The sequence below is a fragment of the Pantherophis guttatus genome, chromosome 4 (genome assembly GCF_059756535.1).
Source record: "Pantherophis guttatus breed Tessera chromosome 4, ASM5975653v1, whole genome shotgun sequence".
Classification (NCBI taxonomy): domain Eukaryota; kingdom Metazoa; phylum Chordata; class Lepidosauria; order Squamata; family Colubridae; genus Pantherophis; species Pantherophis guttatus.
The window spans coordinates 7,827,135-7,853,897 of NC_142066.1; the positions used below are offsets into that span (position 1 = coordinate 7,827,135).

The 26,763-nt window shown below is 36.6% G+C and overlaps 2 protein-coding genes across 4 annotated transcripts; both read right to left on the reverse strand.

Moving 5' to 3' along the window:
• Positions 1-8,536: 8,536 nt before the first annotated feature.
• Positions 8,537-14,193, reverse strand: LOC148113653 (vomeronasal type-2 receptor 26-like). Its single transcript, XM_087893241.1, has 4 exons — positions 13,997-14,193; positions 10,426-10,531; positions 9,565-9,691; positions 8,537-9,435 (listed from the first exon to the last, which is right to left on the reverse strand). Exons 1-4 carry the CDS (start codon positions 14,191-14,193, stop codon positions 8,537-8,539), a joined length of 1,329 nt encoding a protein of 442 aa, XP_087749367.1.
• A 3,638-nt stretch (positions 14,194-17,831) lies between these two features.
• On the reverse strand, positions 17,832-26,021 carry LOC117657170 (vomeronasal type-2 receptor 26-like). Of its 3 annotated transcripts, none has more exons than XM_087891730.1 (4): positions 24,523-26,021; positions 21,018-21,123; positions 20,338-20,464; positions 17,832-18,225 (listed from the first exon to the last, which is right to left on the reverse strand). In XM_087891730.1, exons 1-4 carry the CDS (start codon positions 24,744-24,746, stop codon positions 18,065-18,067), a joined length of 618 nt encoding a protein of 205 aa, XP_087747856.1. In that variant the 5' UTR covers positions 24,747-26,021; the 3' UTR covers positions 17,832-18,064. The 3 variants fall into 3 exon arrangements, with proteins under 3 accessions (XP_087747856.1, XP_060540835.2, XP_087747857.1); XM_060684852.2 differs by having other exon boundaries at positions 17,832-18,963; XM_087891731.1 differs by having other exon boundaries at positions 18,170-18,248.
• Between the last annotated feature and the right edge of the window lie 742 nt (positions 26,022-26,763).

A 26,763-nucleotide genomic window follows, 5' to 3' on the forward strand; every position in this document is an offset into this window, starting at 1 on the left:
TGTATTCAAGTTTCATTGATGCATTCTTCCCATTCCTATAACAATTATTAAATATGTACTCTTAGAAATTTGATAATTGATATTTCATAGAAATGTATATGGCTGCTCTATCATTAAATTGATATTATTTAAAGAAATGATAAGAATGAACCAAAGCAGAATGAAAGTAAATTATTGGGATTAATCAAATTCCTTCAATTATTTAAACAATAACGAAACCTAGAACATAGCTAATCTTCCCATAGGGAATATATAAATATATTTGATAATCTGAAATATTACAAATTTCCTTTAGCCAGATTTGGAAATTTGAGACTCATTATTCAATAGATAGATGTGATATTGAGATTATTGTAAAGAATGGATTATGGATGGATGGATGGATGGATAGATAGATGATAGATTGATGATAGATAGATAGATAGATAGATAGATAGATAGATAGATAGATAGATAGATATTGTTCCAAAGCACAGATGCCACTTCTGAAAAGAAACATCATCTAATTCATTCCTCTTGAATTCTGATAAAGACAGAAAGCTCAGCTTCTCAATCCTGAGAAATTCATGAGCCTGGAAGAAGTAGTTGGAGAACTATTTAGTTTTGGAGAAGGCAATGAAAAGTAACCTAAATTATAATTTTAAATATCTCTTATTGTACAAGCTATGATGTTTTCCTAGATAGCTCTTAATGATACCTAAACATGATAAAAGGTAGTGAAGGGAGCTAGAGGGTCAGCCACACTGGACTTAATTCTCATTAAGAAAGATGAAATGAAAGAAGGTGTTGAAGTTACAGGAATGTTACATGGGAGTGATTATGCAATACTGGAATTTAATTTCTGCAAACAGAAAAGGTAGAACACAATCAAGCTAGAGTCTTGGATTTCAAGAAAGCTGATTTCAACATACTTAGAGAGAGCTTGTAAGATATTCCATAGATTAGAATTCTCATAGTGAAAACACCCCAAGAAGTGACAAAAAGTGACATTACAAAAGCCCAGTCTAGCACAATTCCAACAAATGAGAAAAATAACAGATCTCAAAAGAAATCAGTATGGCTGCACAAAATAATCTCTGATAAACTGAAGGAGAAAAAGGACAAGTATAAAAAGTGGAAGGGGAGAAAATAACCAAGGCAGAATATCAGCAAATAGCTCAAACTTGCAAAAATGAAGTCAGGAAAGCTAAGGCTCAAAATAAACTACTTTTTCTGTGCCTATTTTATACAGAACAGAATAACAGAGATGAAAGGGATCTTGGACGTGGTCTAGCCCAATACGCTGCTCTAGGAGGAGACCTTATACAATTTTAAACAAATCACTATCCAATCACTTTGTAAAAATATGCAGTGTTGGAGCATCCATAGCTTCTGAAGGCAAGCTTTTCCACTGATTGATTATTCTCACTGTCAGGAATTTTATCCTTATTTCTAGATAGTTTCTCATACTAAACTTGATTCCACACATAGAAAATATTAAGACTTTCCACAGTAGGTTGGCAACACAATTCTACATCAAACTGCTTGTTGAAATGAAAGAAGTATCCGATGCAAAGGGAATACCTGCCAAGCGTGAAGATATGGATAGTCAGTTTTCTTACCAATCATAGTTTTTTTTCTATTAAAATACAATGTGTAGAGAATTTGCAAAGCATAAGCCACAGCATAAACAGCATTGTAGACACTGTAGCTGTGGCCAGTCATTTCTATTTCAAACAAAGGTGAAGAAAGATCTCCTAGCTTCTTCTGCCCAGTGCACAGATTACTATGCATTTCTTGTAATTCTGGTTTTGGAAATGAACAATCAAACGCTTGTTCCCAAAAATCCTGCAGAAACCCATCTCTGGAGACTGAAAGAGGATTTACGGTCTGAAGAAATTCCTTGAAACCTTCAACTGCTCTTGAATGAACAGTGAAGGAAAGAGCCCCATGGAACATCTGGAGATCCCAAGTGACTTGAAATCCTGATAATATGAAATCAATCTGTGCAGTCATGATCCACACCTTTCTAAACAATGCAGTTTCCTTGCTTTCAGGATCTACCATAAATGTGACAGCTCTTAGCCACGTAATTGCCAAGGATTCTCCGTAGACAAGAAATGCATTGGCTCTGCTATTCATCATATTAATGGAAATCATTGAGATTGTTTGATAAAATTCTTGCAAGCCTTCCAAGTGAATTAGTTTTGAAAGCCTTTCTATGAACGCTGGGCAGATTCCATTCTCTGAAAGTAAGGGCTGCATTTTCTGTAAGAAATTTTCTCCATTGTTGTTATCAACAGCAAAAATTCCAATCCATGTCCACCTGAAATGATGAAGTAGCTGGATAATACCAATATACTGATGGTCCTCTTTTGGAGCCATGAAATAAGGTGAAGAGAGCTTACTGGTCTGAAATTCCTTTTGGGCTAATGAGCCATATGTCAGCTATAAGAAAGCGGAATAATATTCTGTTGAAATGTTGAATCAAAACTATATGAAATACATTCAAGGAACATTTTTTTCTTAGAATTCTTCTAGCTATTAATAGAGAAAGAAATTACATAAAACTATTTCAAAGACAGTGATCAATTGTTTTAATACATCCAAAGAGTATACTACATTCAAATCTTCACTCAAGTATGGAATGACTCTGGATACTTGCTTTCTGCATTCCACATTTTAGTTTCAGAAAAGGATGCTAAGTAATAGACCTGATGCATACACAACACCCTAACACAAACCTAAGCCTAATCTTGGATGCTCATTAAATATTCCATAACAACAACAAGAACATATAGAATTTTCCTACTCGATCCCATCACAGCTTACTTGTGGAATCTTGAAGAATCCTATAATTTCAGCTATATAAGATGATATGGCAAAATCCAATCCCCCAATGATAGCCATGAGATTCTTCTGGCTATCACACTTGTAGTTAGGGAGAAATTCCTGGGATTTGAAAAGCAGGTCCAGGGTGGTGCGATACGTCATCCTTGCATTGTAGTAACTGTCATAGATGTGGAACCCAAGAGTGATGTTAGGTAGGATCAGGGAGTCCTCATTGATCTCCTTCACAGCAAAGGCCAAAGCAAGGACGTGTTGATGAAATTTGGTGATTACACTGCAAATAATTTGATTATTTTAGTTGAAAATATAAGTTGACACTTCTTATAAGGAGGCATCTTTTCTGTATAAATAACAAATTTCTTTCTTTGATGGTAATAGAAAGGTAACAGCCTTTCTAAAATTCTTAATAATTTTTACAGAGGTGTCCTTGATATTCTCGGAGCTTGGTTTCTTTCTTGCAGATATTTCATTACCCAAAGTAGGTAACATCATCCCAATTTAGCACTGAGGATGGTATCTAGTTTGGATAATGAAATCTCTGCAAGAAAACAACCAATGTCACCAAAAACCCCTTATTTCAACCCTGAACTAAAATATTGTCCTGTATTGGTAATTTGTAAAGAGTTCAAATTTACTTTTTACACAATATTTCCATAATGTGCAACAAACATATACTGCAACAAATACAAGTAGTACTATATTTATTTTCCATGAGATTTTCACAGAAATTTATATGAATACTTTCAGCATGTGTACTACTCAGGTACTATATGTATGTTTTGTGAAAACAGATAATGTCAAACTTTTTTAAAAATTACCTTAACCTCAGTATATGTTCAATAAGAGACTTCTTGATTTGAAATTTTGTACGTTTCACGTGAAAGTCTTTAAAATAATGTAAAGAAGATTATTTCTTCTGCCAGAACCAGATGCATTTGAAAGACACAGAAAGCATAGATTACATTAAAAGAATTATATAGAGTATTTATGCACAAACTGCTTTTACTTATATCAGGGTTTTGTTTTTTTTTAGCAAAAAAAAATTCTTACATTGGTATACCATAAGGTGTTATGGCAGGGTTTTCTTTAAATTTTATTTCATAAAACTGGTAAACAATGTGAGACATCATCCCACCAATGATGAATTCTCCAGCCTTGTACCACTCATGTGGAACAAGAAAAGCATCATTTGCAGGCCAGCTCAGAGTAACTACTCTTTGCACCAAAAACATCAAAAGAAACATCTTGATGCTTTTGTTATTGTGCAGATGTTTTGTCTTCCATCCTGCCAATTGGAATGTATAGATAATCCAATACTTCATCTAAGGATTATATTTGAGAATGCAATTAATGAGAAAAGTCTGTCATTTTCTATTTGAAGATCTACCTGAGCGCAAATTTGTATCTTGTATACTTCCAGGATTTGAACAGATATTCTGGCAGAAGAGAACAGAGGATAGAAACTTGAAGCAATGAGTCTGACAAAGCTCTAATTACCCCTTGTGCCAATCTCCCAGTGGTTCAAGACTTGCTTTCTAGCCAAACAGATACCTGGATTGTTGTTGAATTTAAATACCCTTCTGTGCAGCCTTATATTTATATTTAAGCCTAGCTAAGAAAATATGCTGATTCCTCTAGGAGATTTTTTGTTTTGTTTTGTTTTGATTAGACAATAAGTGGTTGATGGTTCAGCTATTTTTTTTTATGAGCAAAGACCAATGAAAATAGCCTGTGGAACACTTGCAATAGAATGTGTATTTAATTGTTGAAATTGTAGAAATAAAAAATAATGCTTTTTTCAAGGTTACCACACTTATTTTCTACCATTTTTTTTACAAAATAAAATATGAATAGATCCAGCAGGTATCGGTCATTTATTGTAGGTATTTTTTTCAAGGAGTAAAAATGCAGAACTGAAAAAGAATATATCTTAAGCTCACTAAAAATCTTCAAAAGATTCCTTGTACTGAAGTTTTTGTGTGGTATATACAAAAACCTGCCTTCTATTGCAAACACTTTAACATAAGCGAAAGCAGGGGTCCCCAATCAGGCTTCACAAAGAAGCTAAGCCCCATCTGTAGGATGCAGGCAGCATGTGAGACCACGTCTCTCTGGTCTGCAGACAAAACCTCCCCCTCCCCGGTATTTTCATGTTGTGATCTCTTCCTCTATCAGATTTGATTTTCTTGAAAATTTCCGGACTTGCAATTGCAAACCAAATCAAGTTACTCTTTATTATGATGATTAGTCAGCATACATTTTAAATAAAGGATGAGATGGAAGGGAGAATACAAAGAACATAAAATAATAGAGTTGCAAAGGAACTTGGAGGTCTTCTAATCGAACCTCTCCCACTCAAGCAGGAGATCCTAAACCATTTCAAACCAATTCCGGTAGTTGTCCAGGCTCCTTTTCAAAGCTTCCAGTGATGAAGCACCCCCAACTTCTGAAGGCCAGCTATTCCATTAGTTGATTGCTCTCACCATTAGGAAATTTCTCCTTAGTTCTAGGTTGCTTCTCTCCTTGATTATTTTTCATCCATTGTTTTTTGTCTTGTGTTGTCTTCTGGTGCTTTTGAGAATAGATTGAACCCCGTATTCTTTGTGGCAGCCCCTCAAATATTGGAACATTGTTAACATGTCATCCCAGTCCTTCTTTTTACTAGACTAAAGGTAAAGGTTCCCCTCACACATATGAGCTAATCGTTCCCAACTCTAGGTTCTCATCTCCATTTCAAAGCCAAAGAGCCAGCGCTGTCTGAAGATATCTCCATGGTCTTGTGACCAACATGACTAAACACCAAAGGTGCACAGAATGCTGTTACCTTCCCACCAAAGTTGGTCCCTATATTTCTACTTGCATTTTTTTACGTGCTTTCAAACTGCTAGGTTGACAGAAGCTGGGACTAGTAACGGGAGCTCACCCCATTATGCAGCGCTAGGGATTTGAAGCACTGAACTGCTAACCTTTTGATTGACAAGCTCAGTGTCTTAGCCATTGATCCACCACGTCCCCTTTACTAGGCTAGGCATACCTAATTCCTGCAACTGTTCCTCATACGTGTTAGCCAATCATCTTTCTTGCTTTTCTCTGCACTCTTTCTAGAGTCACAACATCTTTTTTATAGTGTGGTGACCAGAACTGGATACCATATTCCCAGTGTGATTTTACTAATGCAAGATGCAAGAATTTTACTAATTTTGATGCAAGAAATATTTTAAAGTGCTTTAGAGAATGGAAGGTAATTTATTTTAAAAAAATATGTGTTGTTTCTCCAATGGATGACTAATCCCTGTTGGATCTGTTCATTTTAAAATATGAACTAAAATATTGTACTTTATTGATAATTACTACAGAGTTCCACTTTTATACAGTATTCCATGATTTACCACCAATATATACTGCAAAAATATAAATACTGACTTTTTTCAAAGTGTTATATTTAATCTGAGTTTTTCAAGAAATGATTCTACTGTATATATGTTTTGTGAGGAGAAGATAACGTCAAACTTTTCTAAAAATTATCTTTCCCTCAGAAAATGTTCATATAGAACTTCTTGATCTGAAATTTTGTACATTTCAGTGAAATGTACAAATGTTTAAAGTGAAAAACTTTAAAATAATGTAAAGAGGGTAATTTCTTCTTTCATAACCGATACAATTGAAAGAAAGAGAAGACATAGAATATTAAAAATACTACACTTATGCACAAATAACTTTTAGTCATATAAAGGATTTTTGAAAATCTGGGTAAGATTAGACAGAGAAAAAAAATCTTACACTGGTATTTCATAAGGTTTTTAAGAAAGATTTTCACTAAATTTAATTTCATAAAGGTGGTAACTGAAGTAAGATGCCATGCCACCAATGATGAAGTCTCCAGGCTGGTACCACTCATGTGGAATAAGGAAAGCATCACTTGCTGGGCATCCCAGAGCAACTACTTCGTGTACCAAAAACATCACAAGAAACATCTTCATGCTTTTTGTCATTGTGAAAATGGATTGCCTCCTATTCTACTGATTTGGAAGTACTTATAATTCAATACTTCATTGAAAGATTGATCCAAGGCTTATATCTGAGAATGCACCTAATGAGAAAATCTATCTTAAAATGAACAGATCCAACAGGGATTAGTCATCCATTGTAGGAATGTTTAGGAGAAACAACCCAGATTTTTTAAAAATAAATTACCTTCCATTCTCTAAAACACTTTAAAATATTTCTTGCATCAAAATTTCATACATTCTCTGACAAAGACTTTAACATATTCTAAAGAATATTACCGTACTTTTCGGAGTATAAGACACACCTTAGTTTTTGGAGAGGAAAATAAGAAAAAAGCTGATTGGTGGGTGAATCAGCCTCCCGGAATATCCCCAATCAGCTGTTCCCAAAGGTGAATTTTAGAAAAAAGGTTTGTTGGTTGTGAGCTCTGTGACTTGCTTTTGTTTCTGCCTCTGAAACTTCTGAAACTCCATTTCAGAAAAACAACTTTTTTTTCTGCCTCTGAAAGCCTCTGAAACAGAGCTTCAGAAAAGCTCTTTTTGGAGGGTTTTTTTTCTGAAGCTTCTTTCAGAGGCTTTTATTCTGAAGGACTATCTGTACTCTGTTCAATCTCCTTTCTTTGGTATTGGTATATAGATTAACCTCTGCTGGTTATTGTGTCATTCTCCAGATTTGTTAGCATAGTTTGGTTAGAACCTTTACTGATTCTTCTTTTGTTGCTTGCCATATTATTTTAGACAAAAGCCTTTCAGTGGCTTTTTTCTGAAGCTCCTTTCAGAGGCTTCTTTCAGCTTCTGAAATCTCTGTGTGCGAGGCTGGGCAGGACTACATTCAGAGTATAAAACGCACCCAGATTATCACCTTCTTTTTGGGGGATAAAAGGTGCGTCTTATACTCCAAAAATACGGTATTTCTTCTCCCATAACTAGAAACATTTGAAAGACAGAGATGTTGTAGATTAGAAACAAAGCCTAAATTTACTGTATGCTGAAACACTGTTTATTCATATAAGCAATTTTGGGGGAATTGGCTAAGATTATAAAAAGGAGAAAAAAAACCTTTTACAATGGGATGCTATATGGTTTTATACAAGTATGTTCCTTAAATTTCAATTCATAAAATTGATAAACTATGTGGGACACTATGCCACTAATTAATAAATCAGAACTCTACATGGGGACCTACATGGAGCTGCTGGAATATCTGGAAAATCCAATTGATTCAAAATGCAGCCACCACCATGGTTTTGTTCAGACCCAGGTATGTCCACGTGTCACCTTTCCTGCAGGAGTTGCATTGGCTGACAATTTGCTTCTGGGTAAATTTTACTAAATTTATGTAGTGCTTTATGAATTGAAAGTAGAAAAACCATGAAAATGTCACTACAGACATTGGAAATTGGTTGTGTCAATATCTCAAACATCCTAACAGGAATTAAGAAAGCAATAAGAGTGTTGAAAGGGAGAAAAGATTAGATTAAAGAATCTTGCAAAATGTTGAAAACAGAGCAACATGAACACTTCTCTTGGAAGGTACAATCGCAATAAATCTTAATAATCAAAAATATCCAACATAAATTGTTGTTTAACAAAAGTAAAAAGTTTTATATACTGTATATACTGTCCATATTGTGGACAGCAAACAGTCTTTCTATTTCTTTTTCAGCAATTTCTTCTAGGCATAAATATCACATACGGTATTAATTCTTCTTTATGAGTTTCCCCCTTTGGTTGAGGTCAGGCTGCAAAACAATGATGTAGCACTTTGGGAAAAATATGCATCCTAGTAATGCAGCGCTGGAGGCCAAGATGGAGAAGACCTCCACAGCTACCATGGCTTTTCCTTTCATGCTCAGATAGGCTGGAAAGAAGGAGATCCACACACTGCAAAAGGCCAACATGCTGAAGGTGATGAACTTGGCTTCATTAAAGCTGTCAGGTAACTTACGGGCAAAGAAAGCCACAATAAAGCTGGCGATGGCCAAGATACCCATGTAGCCCAAGACACAGTAGAAGAAGAAGGCTGACCCTTCATTGCACTGTAAAATCATTTCTTGGAGCGCTGAGTGCATGTCCAACTCAGGGAATGGGGGAAATGTTGACAACCAAAGGATACAAATGCATACTTGGAAGAGAGAGCAGGAAAGGACAGTAGAGAGAGATAATCTTTTCCCCACCCATCTCCTCATCTGAGATCCTGGTTTAGTGGCCATGAAAGCAACAACCACAGTGATGGTTTTAGCCAGTACACTAGAAATGGCTACTGAGAAGGTGATACCAAATATTGATTGTCGGAGAAGGCAGGTCACTTTGCCAGGTTGGCTGAGGAAGAAGAAAGAGGAGAGAAAACAGAGCAGAAGAGACACAAGCAGGATGTAGGTGAGTAACTGGTTGTTGGCTTTGACAATGGGAGTATCCTTGTACTTAATGAAAGTTCCAAGTACCAAAGATGTCAAGAAGAAGAAACCAAGAGCTGCTGAGGATAAAACAATTCCTAAAGTTTCTTCCAAATTGAGAAACACCACTGGTTTCAGAATACAGCCATTCTTTTCTTTATTTGGATAATGATCTTCTGAGCATTCAAAACAGTCATCCATATCTGCGAGGAAAATCAAGGAATTTGTCATCTAGAACTTCCAAATTATTGAAAAATCACTTTTAGACATCCTAAAGTAGCGTATTAAAGTTCACTTAATTCCAATGAATTTTGGTATAATTTCTATCGTACCATTTTGTTTTGAAATCTTCCCTTCTGGGCATGGAACACAGTCATAGCAGCAGAATTGATTTCCCTCAATTCCTTTCTTCCAATATCCAGGGAAACAAGGATCATTGCATTGAGAAAACGGAATGTTCTGGTGATAAGCATAAAAAACGTTTTGAAAAGTTTGATTTTTAAAACAAATTCTGATTTTTTTCTCTTTTATGGAGTAAAACTATTTTCAGATTCCCAAATGGCTTCTCAGTTTATGGACTTGGATGTAAAATATAAATTTAAAAGAAGTAGAAATTACAATAATATACAAAAGTTCCTGTTTAAAGTGCAGGGAGAGTAAACAATTGCATGTGGTGAAAATTTATGGGAAAATGGGCACTCTTGTGATTTCAAATGGAAATTTAGGCCAAATATGGCAACATGGCTTTTGTGTTTGTTTGTTATAATATCATTTTGTCCATTTGATCAATGCTTGATGATTAACATCATTTGGAAAAGAATATGTCGTGTCTTATTTTAAGAAACAGAAATTAGATTTCTAAACTGACTATGTTCAATATGGGATCCTAATGGAGCCTTGGTAGTACAGTGGTTTAATGCACCCTGTTATTAACATAGCTGCCTGCAATTTCTGCAGGTTCGAATCTTACCAGGCTCAAGGTTGACTCAGCCTTCCATCCTTTCTAAGATAGGTTAAATGAGGACCCAGTTTGTGAGGGCAATAAGCTGACTTTGTATAAATATACAAAAGTATGAAGGCTATTGCTTAATGCATTGTAAGCCGCCCTGAGTCTCCAGAGAAGGGCGGCATATAAATCAAATTTTAAAAAAAAATGGATCCAGGCATGGTTGCATCAATGACTCCATTTATACCTGGTTATAAGTTGGGTGCCAGACAATCAAATCTTCATCCATGAATAATTCTTTCCCTTTTGGAGCCTGGAGATCCATCTTTCCAACTCTAACTCTCTGAAGGGATCTGTTTGGAAAAGGGATCAAGTTGATGATGTCGAATCCACCTGTTGCTTCCCGTTTCTCATTCAGGAACACTCTCTCCCCAGCTGAATTGTTAAAGGAAATGCCTTGAAGAAATGGATGGAGCTACTTGAAAGAGAATGAAAGAGACAGGGAGTATATTTCCACCCTATTTTTAATTTGGTATTATTTTAAGGAAAAATAGAAAATATCCAAATGTCTTCCATTATAAAATAGGCCCCTCCAGTTGACTAAAACCAGGTCATATTTAATCATTCTTGATTGGTACAAAGCTATAAAACAGTTTGATGTCTGATTAATTTCCTTTAGCCAGATTTTAGAACATGAGACTCAAGCATTCTTCCATAGATAGAGGAGAGTTGGAAATTATTGGAAACAGGTGTCAGGCTTCTGACCAGTGCCCTAATGCAATTAAGAGTCTCAAGCCATCTGGCAATAAAAACCCAGTCTTTTATTAGGAGCACCATGTCAGCATAACCTAGGTGAAGCCAATTCTGACTTCACCCCCTTCGCGCGTTGCCTCTGACCCTGTTTCACCCTCCCCTACCAAAGTGTTTCACCTGTCACATTCCCCAACGAGGTAATTTCACGAGTTGTAGAAGTCACTCCCTCCTTCCATTGCTGGTATCTATGGAGATGACCTTGACTTGCTCGGCCAGACTGTGTCTTGTTATGACTGAGGAATAAATTCCATTGGTGCAGCTGAGAGGCATGATTTCCCATCCCCCTGCCTATGGTTGTTTCATACTATGGATGCCACATTGAAAAAGGGCCATCTTTTTTCTCATTCCTCTGAAACTCTGATAGAGACAGAAAACTCAACCCATGGAACCCGAAAGCCAATTCCTGGAAAACCAATTCTCCAAGATACTTTGTGAGCCACACAAAGTATCTTAGACAATCGGTTATTTTTGTAGGGGACAATGGATAGTAATCTAAATGACTTGTTTTAATCATCTCTTATTAGGCAACCAACACATAACTCCTACTGCCATCTAAACAAATTTTCATATAGTGGCTTCTCACTGATCACATTTAACTTCATTGAAGATGTAGAAAATATTACGATTTTCCAGAATGGTTCCAAAAAGTAATTCTGCTCATTAAAATAAAAGAGGTGTCCAATGCAAAGGGAATACCTGCCAAGCTTGCAGATGTGGAAGGTCTGGTTTTTTATCCATCTTAGTTTTCTTCTTATTAAACCTTAACATGTACAGAGCTTGCAAAGCATGAGCTACAGCATAAACAGCATTGTAGATGCTGTAGCTGTGGCCAGTCATTTCCATTTCAAAGACAGGTGCAGGAAGATCCTCCAGCTTCATCTTCCCAGTGCATTGCCTACTATGCATTTTTTGTAATTCTTGGTTTGGAAATGAACAATCAAATGATTGTTCCCAAACATTGTGCAGAAACCCATCTCTGCTGTCTGAAAGAGGATTGATGGCCTGAAGAAATTCCTTGAAACCTGCAACTGCTGTTGAATGAACGGAGAAGGAAATAGTCCCATGGAACATCTGGAAAGCCAAACTGATTTGAGTGCCTGATAGTAGAAAATCGATCTGTGCAGTCATGATCCACACCTTTCTTAATAATGCTGTTTCCTTGCTTTCAGGATCTACCAGAAACATGACAACTCTCAGCCACATCATTGCCAATGATTCTCCATAGACGAGAAATGCATTGGTTTTGCTGCTCATCAAATGAATGGAAATATGTGAGAGGGTGTGATCAAGTTTTATGTAGTCTTCCAAGTATATTTGTTCTGAAAGCCTTTCTATGAACGATGAGCAGATTCCGTTCTCTGAAACCAAAGGCTGCATTTTCTGTAAGAAATTTTCTCCATTGTTGTTATCAACCACAAAAATCCCAATCCAAGTCCATTTGAAATGAAGAAGCAGTTGGATAATCCCAATGTGCTCATGGTCCTCTTTGGGGGCCATGAAATATAGTGAAGAGAGTTTACTGGTCTGAAATGCATCTTGGGCTAATGAGCCGTATGTCAGCTGCAAGAAAATGGAATAGTATTCTCTTGAGTTGTTAGATCAAATCTGATTGTCCTTTCTAATTTTTATATAAAATAAATCCAAGGAATGTTTTTTTTCCTGCATTTCTTCAAATTATTAATATAGAAAGGGATTACTTGGAATTACTTCAAATACATGTAATACTGTTATATGTATCTGAAGTAATTCCAAGAAATATGGAATACACATTCAAATCTTCCCTCAGCTACGGAATGTCTTCAGAAACTAACTTCATATAACTGGCATTGAAGTTTCAGAAAAGACAGCTAAGTATTAGACCTTAAGCCATGCAGAACGTATCAACACAAACCTAAGCCTAATTTTAACTGCATATTAATTATTCCACAGCAACAATAAGATGAAGAATTTTCTTTTCAACCCCTTCAGAACTTACTTGTGGAATCTTGAAGAAACCTGTAATTTCAGCTATATAAAATGATGTATCGAAACCCAATCCTCCAATAATAGCCATGAGATTCTTCTGGCTATCACATTTGTAGTTAGGGACAAATTCCTGGGATTTGAAAAGCAGGTCCAGAGTGGTGCGATAGGTCATCCTTGAATTGTAATAACTGTCATAGATGTGGAATCCGAGAGTGACATTAGGTAATATCTGGGAGTCCTCGTTGATCTCCTTCACAGCAAAGGCCAAGGCGAGGGCATGCTGGTAGAATTTCGTTATTGTAGTGCTAATGATTTAAATACCCCAGTTGAACAAGGAAATTGACAGTTCTCATCAAATGGCATTATATCTATGTAAATATCAGACTTTTCTCTCATGGAAGATAATAGGCTTTCTAAAATGTTCAATAATTTGTACAAAGTTTTTTTTTTTTTAATACAGAATTGCCATGCTTTTCCACAAATATCTACTACTAGAAACAAAAACAGTGCTTTTTTTCACGGTACACATTTATTTCTAACTGATTTCACAATTCAGCAGGATCAGTCATTTGTTGTACGCAAGTTTTGTTAAGAGTGAAAATACAGATTTTTTTAAAAAAAATACCTTAAAGGTTCTTCAAAACATTTTTTGCACTAAAGTCTCATATATTATATGCCAAACACTTTGCCATAAAGTAAAGAAAATTGTTTATTCTCCCATAAGTAGAAAGAGATGGAGATAATTAGATTAGCAATAGCAGATATACGGCTTCACTTATACTGCCATCACTAAGTGGCTTATAGAGTCCACATATTGCCTCCAACAATCTGGGTCCCCATTTTAATGACCTTGGAAGGATTAAAGGCTGAGTCAACCTTGAACCCTTCAGGATCCACTCCTGGAGAAAGCATTCACTCATAGTCTTCATTCTAACTGCTGCCCCACCACAGCTCCTTACATAGATTACACATAACACCGACATTTTACTCATAAAAACAATTTTGGGGGAGCTTATTAAGATTAGAAATAAAATCCTTACCTTGATAAGTCATAAGGTCTTATACAAGGATTTTCCTTAAACTTAATTTCATAGAAATTGTAAATGATGTGGGACACCAACCCGCCAATGATGAGGTCACCAGGCTGGTACCACTCATGATGAACAAGGAAAGAATCACTCGCAGGGCAGCTCAGAGTCACTATTTTCTTCATCAGTAACATCAAGAGGAGCAACATCTTGATTCTTAAAAATGTGTCTCTTCCACCTTCTCCTATCCTACATCCGAGGGAAGTTTGAATTATTACAATGGTGAATCCTGAGATTAATGGAAGGTTTTTAATCTGAGAGTGCCCTTAATCAGAACACCCACCATTGTCTATTTGAAGATCCACGAGCGTGCAAATTGGTGTCTTGAATATCATCAGGGTTTGAACAGATGTAGCAATGGCTCTGACACAATCATGGTTACCCTTGTGTCAATCTCCCTGGAGTTCATATAACCATACAGACACAATGTGTTGATTGTTGTTGAATTGGAATAGCCTTCTGTGCAAAATTTGATGTTTTGACTAGTTAATAAATATAGCGAATCCTATAGGAGATAATTATTTTGGTTAAAGAATAAGTGGCTGATGGTTAAACTGTTGTTTTTTTTTAATGCATACCTGCTAATAAAATGTACAGAGGGGAATTTGCAATACAAAATACGCTTGATTTTTTGAAACTTATTTTATTTTGTTTTGTACAATGAATGATAAGTTAGTCCACCGTTCTTTGCATAGCATTAAGTTGCATAGATATTATATTTTGTCATTGACTTACTTTAAGAGGTAACAGTAACAGTGTCAGAAGGGACCTTGGGGGTCATCTAGTCCACCCCCTGCTCACGCAGGAGACCTATACTATTTGTGACAAATGGCCGTCCAGTCTCTTCTTAAAAGCCTTAAAAGGAAGTTGGGGCGCACACAATTTCCAAATGCAATTTGTTCCACTGATCGATTGTTCTCATTGTTAGGAATTTTCTCTCCTAAATTAGTTTCTGTCCATTGCTTATTGTCTTAACTTCAGGTGCTTTGGTAAATAAGTTGGCCCCCTCTTCCTTTTGGACCACCTTAGAAGGGAGGGGATATCTCTTGTTGATGATGTAAACCCTCAGAGTCACCTGAACCATGGGTAGCAAATAAATTTGATAAACAAATTAATAAATAAACAAATAAAATTTGATAGTTTTCCCCCCTTTGTGTATCAGTTGGGTGACCCTTCTGCTTATATTAGCTATGAGAAGGCAGTAAGTTGTTTTATTCTGTTTGGAAATGGATAGGAAACTGTAGCTTTAGGTCTAACTATGGTCTCCTCCTCCTCCTCTTCTTCCTCTTCCTCCTCCTCCTCCTCCTCCTCCTCCTCCTCCTCCTCCCCCCTCTTCTCCCATCCCTTTCTCATTTCATTTTACTTTCATTGCTGAACAGAAGACTGTTGAAAATCTCACAAACTAAAATGCACCAAGTGTGAATTCACAGTAGATATCTACAGTATGTGATAGAGCATATAAAGGAGAAAAGAGGCATTGTAGCCTAACATTTATTTTTAATGTCTTTCTTCAGATCATCAGCTCAATAGTAGAAGCCAGAGCTCTGTTTTACTGTATTAGAAATGCAAGGAGTCTGAACTTCTAATGGACAGCAAAGAGCTACAATAACACTGAAAAAGGTAACTTATGACCATTTGTCACACTGTAAAGTCTAATGGAGAGGAAGACTATGGGTGACATGGTAGCAGTGTTCCAATATTTGCAAGAAGTAATGGATGGAAACTTACCAACAAGAGACCCAACTTAGAACTAAGGAGAAATTTCCTGACAGTGAGAATAAGTAAACATTGGAAATGCTTTCCTTAAGAAGTTTTGAACTCTATCATTGGTGGCTTATAAGGAAAGATTGGACAGGCAATTGTCTGGCATGGCATAGGCTCTCCTGCTTGGGCAAGGGGTTGGACTATTATTGAGATCTAGACAATTTTCTAAGTTGTACTTTGAGTTTATATTTATAACATTGACCATAACTGCAATGAGGATTGCACTTTCATATTAATTTAGGCCACTTGTCCTGTCCATAGACACTCTGCTTCTCTGTCCCTCCTTCTCTCTTTCTCTCTCTCTCTTCATTCCTACCTACATACCTATATATTTATCAATCATCTCCATGTAGGGAAACACTCACAATTTTCCCCCAGATATTTTCATCTTTGTCGTCCCTTCCTCAATCAGTGACAAGTACACATTTTTTTCCTATGAATTGTAGTGGATTTCACCCTTGCTTTAATGAAAAAATGCCAGACTTCTAATTCCAAACCAATTCAAATCATTATTATGGTCTTTATGGGGCTCATTAATAAGAACAATGAGTCTGCTTACAGGAAGGAAGTACAAGGGCTGACATTGTGGTGTAATGAAAATAATTTCATACTTAACACCACAAAAACTAAATAACTTATAATTGACTTCAGCAGGAAGAGAGAAGTACCTCTACCATTGTACATAAATGGTGAGGGTGGATAGTTTTAAATTTCTGGGCATTTATATCTCAGAGGACTTCTCATGGACTATGAATGCTAACATGCTTGTGAAGAAGGCACAAAAGAGGCTGTACTTCCTGAGAATGCTCAGGAAAATAAATCTATCTCAGCATCTATTTCTGTCTTACTATTGCAGCACCATTGAGAGTGTTCTGACATATGGCATTCTTGCATGGTATGGGAGCAGCTCTGTAGTGGACAAAAAGGCTGTATAGAGAATCATTAAAACTGCCCAGAATATCATTGGACTCCAGCAACCAGCCGTGGGCAACATCTTCGAATCTCGCTGTTTAAGAAAGTTGCATAACATTCTCAGAGACTCTTCCCATCTTGCTTACAATCTTTTTGGACTTTTGCCTTCCGGCAGAAGATACAGAACAATTAAAACTCAGACCACACGTTTTCTGAATAGTTTTTATCCCACAGCTATAATTGCAGTCAACAATGAACTAAAGGGCCACCATCAGTGAGCTGTTGGACAGCATTACTTGGTCTGTTGTGTGGATGTTTGGGTGGTTTAGGGGTAGAGAATTGTGGTGGGTGGCAGTATGTTTGGGAGTTGTTATGTGTGTTGGACCTGGTCTTTCGGTGTTAAGTGAATTTTGTTGTATGGGTATACTGTGTATACACGTACAATGACAATAAAGTTATTTCTTTCTTTGGTCAGCACAACTTTGAATAAAGGATGAAGCAGAAGGAAAACACATTTAATTTAATTTCATCAAATTTTCCATGTTACTGAAATCTGAAAACAGGTTTCAATGAAGATAGATTTATGGACAGAAAATAAATGGCTATGACCCAGTATGAAAGTCTATTCTAAATTGCAGTTAAATGTATGGGATTCACAAACCCAATAAGTTTTCATTTCGAAGAAGCCTAACAAATCCGAAACTGATATCCTATAATTTTATATATATATAAATTTTATATATATATATATAATTATATAATTATATATTTCTATAAAATATATAATTTTATATATATATATACCGCCCTTCTCCTGAAGGACTCAGGGCGGTGAACAGCCATGGTAAAAACAATATACAACAAAAATTTAATTAAAATAATTCAATCGTTGACCGAATTTAAAACACCCAACTAAAAACATTTTAAAACCCCTATCAAAACCCAATTTAAAATCCTTTATCCCATCAGACCAGCTTGTTGGAATAATAGGGTCTTCAGAGCATGATGGAAGGCTATGTTAAACATATATTCATAAATGGTAATTAGCCTTTTACTATATATAAGTAGTGCTTTATGAAAGAATCTTGGAAAATATTAAAAATGTGGCACCTTAGACTTAGAATAACTTTATTGTCACTTTAAATGTACAATAATCGGCATACATTAAAAGGAAATTTCATTGCATACAGCTCTCAGAGATCCACCCCCTCCAATATACACTACATAAACATGACAAAATAAAGAAATACAAAATGATGCATATACCCTCATAACCACATATATATTAAATGACACAGAGAAAAATACAGTGTAATTTGGATGTATACATATACACTTGGGGAACTAATTCCTCTTTATGAGTTGCTCTCTGTGGTTGAGGTCAGGTCTGAAAATAATGACGTAGCACTTTGGCAGAAATATGCATCCCAGTAATGCAGCGCTGGAGGACAAGATGGAGAAGACCTCTACAGCTACCATGGCTTTGCCTTTTGTGCTCAAATAGGCTGGAAAGAAGGAGATCCACACACTGCAAAAGGCCAACATGCTGAAGGTGATGAACTTGGCTTCATTAAAGCTGTCAGGTAATTTACGAGCAAGAAAAGCCACAATAAAGCTGGCAATGGCCAAGATACCCATGTAGCCCAAGACACAGTAGAAGAAGAAAGCTGAACCCTCATTGCACTGTAAAATCATTTCTTGGGACTCTGAGTGCATGTCCAACTCAGGGAATGGGGGAGATGTCAACAACCAAACAATACAAATACATATTTGGATGATGGAGCATGAAAGGACAATAGAAAAAGCCAATCTTTTCCCCACCCATTTCCTCATCTGAGATCCTGGTTTCGTGGCCATGAAAGCCACAACCACAGTGATGGTTTTGGCCAGTACACTAGAAATGGCCACTGAGAAAGTGATGCCAAAAGTTGGTTGTCGGAAAAGGCAGGTCACTTTGCCAGGTTGGCTGAGGAAGAGCAAGGAGGAGAGAAAACAGAGCAGAAGAGAGACAAGGAGTGTGTAGGTGAGTGACCGGTTGTTGGCTTTGACAATGGGAGTATCCTTGTGCTTAATAAATGTTCCAAGTACCCAAAATGTCAAGAAGAAGAAACAAAGAGCTGCAGAGGCTAAACCAATTCCTAAATTTTCTTCAAAAGTTAGAAAAACCAGCACTTTCTGGATACATCCTTTCTTTTCTTTATTTGGATAATGATCTTCTGGACATTCAAAGCAATCTTCCATATCTGGAAGGAAAATCAAGGGCATTTTTTTTCATTTAGGCATTCTATATTATTGAGGGGTACTTGGTGCTCTCTGAGCTTGCTTGTTACTCTTGCAGATGTTTCATTACCCCAAACTAGATCCCATCACAGTGTTAGTAAGGAGTGCTGCTTGCTGTCAGTTATATTCTGGTGTCTTGCCTGTCTGTGTGGATGGGGACGTCTTAGAGAGTCTTTGGTTCGGCTGTTACTGATGGCTCTTTGGCATTTTCTTGATTGGGGTATTTTTTACTTGATTGTTGGTGTGAAGTTAACTTGGAGTTAATTTATGCTGATCTGGGTGCTGATTACTGGTGAAGAGGTGCTGGAGTCTTTTTGTTCTCTTTTGGTCTGATTGATTGCCTCTTTTGCATAGTCTGTAGATGTTGTTAATGTCTATGTCTTTATTGATGGCTGATTTGTCAGAGTGCCAGGAGTGTAGACATTCCCTGGCATTTTTGGACTTGGCCTGGTCTAGGATTGTCACATTTTCCCAATTGAAACTATAGTTAAATCTGTCTATATGTTGTGAAATTAAAGAATTTTCTTCATATATTCTGATCGCCAGTTGGTGTTCATGGATGCATTCGGCCAGTCTTCTGCCTATTTGTCCTAGATAGTGGTTGTTGCAGTTCTTACATTATATGTTTACATGACTCTTGTTTTTCTTCTGGGGTTGCTCAGTCTTTTGGTTTGCTCAGGATGTTTTGAAGTGCTTCAGTTGGCTTGTTGGCTTGTGTGCTACACTGATTCCATGCAGTTGTCCAGGGGTCTCCAACCTTGGCAACTTTAAGCCTGGCGGACTTCAACTTTGCTGGCTGGGGAATTCTGGGAGTTGAAGTCCACCAGGCTTAAAGTTGCCACAGTTGGAGACCCCTGATATAGTCTGATCATGGCTTTTGAGATATTCTTGATGTATGGCAGTATAATTCTTTTTAGGGTTTGTGTTGGTTGTGCTATATTGGATTGAGTTATAACGGACATTTTGATAAAGTTGTGTGGGTGTATATTTTGTTGCAACGTGTTGTATAGATGCTCCATTTCCTTTTTCTGTTTTTCTGGGTTGCAGAAGTGTGTTTGGGCTAGATTAAATAAAGTCCTTACACTGGATATCCACACAACTGACAACAAACAGCATTCCTTACTCACACTGATGATGTTACCTAGTTACGGTAATGAAATAACTGCAAGAAAACAAGCAAGCTCAGAGAGCACCAAGGACCCCTCATTCCAACCGTGAGCTACAAATATTCTCCTTTATTCCATATTATTGAAAATCATCTTATTAATTTTATGCATCCAAGTAGGTTATTAAAGTTTGCTTAAGTCTAATGAAGTCTGGAAGAATTCCTAGCCTACCATTTTGACTTGAAATCTTCCCTTCTGGACATGGAACACAGTCATAGCAGCAGAACTGATCTCCCTCAATCCCTTTCTTCCAAGTTCCGAGGAAACAAGGGTCATTGCATCGAGAAAGTGGAGGAACCTGGTGAAAAGCATAAAAGGTTTTGAAATTGGTGAGTTTTAATTTTTCTCCTTTATGGAGGGGAATTATTTTTTATTTGACAAAGGATAGATCAAAAGATGTAGGAATTAAAAAAAGTAGAAATTACAATGATGTACAAACTTTTCTGTTTGAAGGGCAGGGTGAGAAAATAATAACATTTGATGACAATCTCATGAAAAATAATACTGAATTTATTAATTTCATCCACAACTTAAAAAGATGTAGAAACCACAATGATGTAGAAAAGGTCCTGTTTGAAGAGCAGGGAGAGGAGATAATTGCACAGGGTGACAATTTCATGGAAACATGGCCACTTTTGTGATTTCAAATGGAAATGCAAACCAAATATGCAAAGATGGCTTTTGTATTATGATATCATTTTGTCACATTGATGAGTGCTTGATCATCAACAACATTTGAAAAGAACGTGCCACTCTTTATTTTAAAAAACCAGAAATCAGATTTCTGAAGGGATGATGTTCAATATCGGAACATAATGGATTAAAGCATGTTTGATACAATAATTTGAAACCTGGTTGAAAGTTGGGTTCCAGAAAATCACATCTTCATCAATGAATAATTCCTTCCCTTTCGGAGCTTCTAGTTCCAGCTTTCCAATTCTAACTCTCTGAAAGGATCTGTTTGGAAAAGTGATCAAGTTTGTGATGTCGAAACCACCTGTTGCTTCTCTTTTCTCATACAGGAACACTCTCTCCCCAGCTGAGTTGTTGAAAGAAATGCCTTGAAGAAATGAATGAAGCTACTTGAAAGAGAATAGAAGAGATAGACAATTGAAAGTAATATAACAGAGAAGAGAACAACATATTCAAGTTTCATTCGCTCATTCTTCCTATTCCAATAACTATTATTAAATATGTATGCTTAGATATTTGATCATCAATATTGCATGGAAGTGTACATGTCCACTCCATTAATTATTTGATATTAATTTAAGGAAATATAACAATCAACAGAAGCAGAATGAAAATAAGCTTTTGGAATGATGTCACTTTATCCAATTAAATTTACAAAAAACAAAAAACTAATTCAAGAGAAACCATATCTAATCTTTCCTCACTGGTACAAAGTTATTTGAGAGTCTGATTACTTTTTTTAGACAGATTTTGGAATCTGAGACTTAAGCATTCTTTGATAGATAAATGAGAAGCAATGATTACAAACATAGAATTGTTTCAAACTATGCAAGCCACATCTAAGAAGGACCACCACTTCATTCCTCCAAATCTCTGATAGAGACAGAAAGCTGAGCTTGTCACTCATGAAAAGTTCATGAGCCACTCAAAAAGTTCTTGGAGAATTGATTATTTTTTGGAATAGACAATGAAAAATAATGTAAATTATCCACATTTTAACTTACTCATTGTGCAATCTATGGCAATTTATTAAATAACTCCTACTAATACCTAAATCATGATTTTTTTATAGCAGCTTTTGAGTGATCAGAATAGCAGAATACCTGAATGACAAAATAAGAACACAAACCAATTTTTCTGTATCTGTTTTATATAACACAACAGAGTTGGAAGGGACCTTGGAGGTCTTCTAGTACACAACTCTGCTCAAGGAGAAGACCCTACAACAATTTAGACAAATGACTCTCCAAAACAATCCTTAAAATCTCCAGTTATGTAGCACCCAGGATTCTTGAAGGCAAGTTTTTGCATTACTTCATTGTTCTATCAAGACATTCTTTCTTATTTCTATGGTCTTCTCATAATTAACTTGATTCTACATGCAGAAAATATTAAGACTTTTCCGGAATGGGTTCAAAACATAATTCTACATCAAAGTGCTCACTGAAATAAGAGTCCAATTCAAAGAGAATACCTGCCAGGCCTGCAGATTTGGAAGATCAGTTTTTTTACCCATCATAGTTTTCTTCCAATTGAAACCCAACATGTGTAGAGCCTGCAAAGCATGAGCCACAGCATAAACAGCATTGTAGACACTGTAGCTCTGGCCAGTCATTTCCATTTCAAACACAGGTGCAGGAAGATCCTCCAGCTTCATCTCCCCAGTGCACTGAGTATTGTCCATTGCTTGTAACTCTGCTTTTGGAAATGAACAATCATATAATTGTTCCCAAACATATTGCCGAAACCCATCTCTGTAGTCTGAAAAAGGATTTATGGTCTGAAGAAACTCCTTGAAACCTGCAACTGCTGTTGAGTGAACAGTGAAGGAAATAGCCCCATGGAACATCTGGAGGTCCCATGTGATTTGAGTGCCTGCTAATACAAAATCAATCTGTGCAGTCATGATCCACACCTTTCTTAATAATGCCGTTTCCTTGCTTTCAGGATCTACCAGAAATGTTATTAATCTTAGCCATATAATTATCCAGGCTTCTCCATAGACAAGAAACACATTGACTTTGCTATTCCTCATATTAATGGAAATAATGGTGATCATTTGAGAAAGTTCTGGGAATCTTTCCAAGTGGACTTGTTGAGGAAGTTGTTCTATAAATGCTGAACAGATTCCATTCTTTGAAAGTAAGGGCTGCATTTTCTTTAAGAAATTTTCTCCATTGTTGTTATCAACTGAAAATATCCCAATCCACGTCCACCTGAAATGGTGAAGCAGTTGGATGATCCCAATGTATTGATGATCCTCTTTCGGGACCATGAAATATAGTGAAGAGAGCTTACTGGTCTGAATTTCCTCTTGGGCTAATGAGCCATATGTCAGCTGAAAGAAATTCCAGTAGTATTCTTTAGAGTCTTTAGATTAAATTTAATTTTCCTATCTTGTTTTTGTATAAAATATATCCAAGGAACGTTTTCCCCCTAGCAACCTTTTTTTTGAGAATATACTAACAGATTTCTTGGACTAGAAAACTGCCAAGGTCCCTTCTAACTCTGTCATTCTGAGGATGTTCTCATTGCATGAAAATATTTCAAGGACATGTACTAGATCAATTGTTTTAAAAGAAGCCATTCAAATCTTCCCTCAGGTATTGATCCTTGATACTCACTTCCTGTAACTAGCATTGTAGTTTCAGAAAAGAAGGCCAAGTAGTACACCTTAAGCCATGTAGAATATCTTGTTTGATTCCCATTAATTATTCTGTTAACAACCATAAAATTAAGAATTTTCTGCTCAACCCTTTCAGAACTTACTTGTGGAATCTTAAACAATCCTGTAATTTCAGCTATATAAAATGATGTGACAAAATCCAGTCCCCCAATGATAGCCATGAGAGTCTTCTGGTGATCACATTTGTAGTTAGGGATAAATTTCGGGGATTTGAAAAGCAGGTCCAGGGTGTTGCGATAGGTCTTCCTTGAATCATAGTAACTGTCATAGATGTGGAACCCAAGAGTGACATTAGGTAAGATCTGGAAGTCCTCATTGATCTCCTTCACAGCAAAGGCCAAGACAAGGATGTGCTGGTAGAATTTGCTTATTATACTGCAAATGATTTAAACACCCCAGTTGAAAAAGGGAAGTTGGAAAATTCTCATAAGAATCCTTTCTATATGAGATAACAAACATTTCTTTCTCTGATGAAGGTAGGAGAGTAATAGGTTTTCTAAAATACTCAATAATTTGTACACACTTCAAAATTGATTTTTTACATTATTTGCACGATTTGCAAAAAAAAATATGTGCTACAAGAAATAAAAAGAATGCTTTTTTCGTGGAAACCTATTCATGGAATTCATTCCCTAACTTTTCGCCCAAAATGGAATATGAACAATTCCAGCATGTATCAGTCATTTATTGAATTAATGTTTTTTCTCAGAGTGACAATACAGATTTTTTTTAAAAAAATATTATCTTAAGTTTACTAAATGTTCTTCAAAAGATGTTTTGCACCAAAGTTTCATACATTATATGACAAACATTTCACCATAAAATAAAGAAAAAGGTTTATTTCATAACTAAAAACATTTGAAAGGTAGATTTTGATTGGATATAAAGCCAGTATATTTATACTGAGAACCTTTTACTCTCAAAAGCAATTTTTGAGAAACTGATTAACATTAGAAAAAGAAAAAAAGAATCCTTACCTTGGTGTGTCATCAGATGTTTTATAAGGAGGTTCCTTAAAATCAATTTCATGAAGGTTGTAATAGGTGAGAGACACTATCCCACCAATGATGAAGTCACCAGGTTGGTACCACTCATGTGGAACAGCGAAAGCATTACTTGCAGGGCAGCTCAAAGAACCTACTTTATGCACCAGAAAAATCAGCAACATGTTCATTATTGACAATGTCTCTGTCGTTTTCATCCTATCCTACAGGAAAGGTCGTATTACTCCAATAGCTAATACAATGATTAATTCAAGGTTTATATCTGAGTGTGCATCTAATCAGAAAATTCACCATTGGGTATTTGGAGATTCAGGAGAGTGCAAGTTCGTGTCTTGAATAGCAACAGAGTTTGAACAGATATTCTGGCAGTGGAGAATAGAGGCAGGAAACCTGTAGCAATGACTGACACACAGCCATTATTATCTTTGTGTCAATCTCTCTGGGGTTCAAGATACATTGACTGTTGTTGAATTGAAATAACTTTCTCCACAGTCTTTGATGTTGTTGCTTAGTGAAGAAAATATGGTGATTCCTGTAGGAGATAATTACTTTGTTTTTGATGAAAGAATAAGTGTCTGATGTTTAAATTCTTATTGAAATACACAACTGCTAATAAAATGTACAGAGGGGAATGTACATTGTGTGTTGTGTATTTCAACACAAAATACACTTTTTTTTTGAAAATTATGTTGTTTTTACTGTGAATACTAAATGCAGTTCACCTTCCTTTGTACAGTATTAACATGCATAGATATTTTGGAATTTCCTCAATTTAAGGAGTTTTCCGTCATTTCCAGATCTCCCTAGAAGGTGTTTCACAATGTACTGTAGAAAGTTTGCACCCACCCCTCTCCTAGAAGAATGAAATATCTTAGAAACTATTAAAAAGGCAGAATATTTCCCTAAAACAGAAATAAAAATCTTAAAGGAAACAGAAACTCAGCCTCAGCTCCCTGCCCAAAGCAGATATTTTGGTGCCAGCCTATCTACAAGACAAAAGACTGGGCCAGCCTATCTATAAGACAAAAGACTGGGCCAGCCTTTCTACAAGACAAAAGACCTTCACCCCTAGGATATAATAGGATTAGCCCTCTACCCATCTTGCAGCAGAACTAACCACATGGCACCAGGGGACATTACATCAGCCCAAGATTCAACCAAACCTGATTCTGACTGCCTACAAAGTTTGCTATGGCCCCTGCACAGTCCCCTGGGAGTTTGATAACAACCAATAGAATACATTTCATGCACAGGAATAGGAAGCTCAAGGGCAAGGTTCAAGAGAGGGTATAAATACCTCTGTCTCTCAACTCATGTGTTTAGCTGCACCAGGCATTCAAACCCATGTGGTCCTGTCCACCAATAAACCTTCTTTCCAATTAGCCTCCACATTTCCAGTGTCTTTCTCCCCACTTGGAACTGATCCCAAATGAATATTTCTTCCAACAGTACTTCCTGAGATCTGTGTAAAATCTTATATTTAAAATCTTTGCTCATTTAATTTTCTATATTACAGCAGAGACAATTTTTGGGCTGCTGTGAAAAAAAAAATAAGGAGGTCAGTAGGGCATTCAGGGCATGGTTACATAGACAGATAGCTAATTCTGGAACATATGAGGAAGCCGGTCATGTGTCACGTGCAAGGGAGCAAAATGTCAGGAAGAGCAAGTTTTCATCTGCTTCCCTATACTAGGCTAATTTTCTGAGTAGCTAAATCCCAATGAAACAGCAAAATCAAGATAGGAATTCCAATAGGGGAAGGAAGCAGTGGTGGGTTGCCCCCGGTTCGCACGGATTCTATAGAACCAGTAGTAGAACCGGTGGGAGGCTCCGCCCACTGACCCTGATGTCATCAAAATGCTCCTGCGCATGCGCAGAAGAGTGCACGTGTGGCACCATTGCGAACCGGTAGTAAAGGTAACTAGAACCCACCCCTGGAAGGAAGTAATCTTCTGTGATATCTAATCTTTTCTCTGAGTTTAATAGTGGATTCAAAAGGTCAACTTCCAAGCAAATTATGCTTTTAGATAGTGAGTATTGAAAATTTCCTCAGAGAACCAGATGAGGCTTTTAAGAAAGCTGTGGAACAATTTTTGTTACTACATTCATTTGGGGTAGTGGGTTGTTAGCTGTCAGGGAGGGAGGGAGGGAGGAGGGAGAGGGGAGGAATGGAGGGAGGAAGGAAGGAAGGGAAGGGAGGAAGGGAAGGGAGGA

Coding starts and splice junctions, on each gene's coding strand:
- LOC117657170 (XM_060684852.2), bottom strand. CDS start 24,746: ATGAAAACGACAGAGACATTGTCAATAATGAACATGTTGCTGATTTTT. Junction 21,124..24,522: donor ACATCTGATGACACACCAAG/GTAAGGATTCTT, acceptor TTTTCCAAACAG/ATCCTTTCAGAGAGTTAGAA. Junction 18,964..20,337: donor GAAGATTTCAAGTCAAAATG/GTAGGCTAGGAA, acceptor TTTTCCTTCCAG/ATATGGAAGATTGCTTTGAA.
- LOC148113653 (XM_087893241.1), bottom strand. CDS start 14,193: ATGTTGCTCCTCTTGATGTTACTGATGAAGAAAATAGTGACTCTGAGC. Junction 9,692..10,425: donor GGCACCCAACTTATAACCAG/GTATAAATGGAG, acceptor GCTTATCACCAG/AACATTCCGTTTTCTCAATG. Junction 9,436..9,564: donor GAAGATTTCAAAACAAAATG/GTACGATAGAAA, acceptor TTTTCCTCGCAG/ATATGGATGACTGTTTTGAA.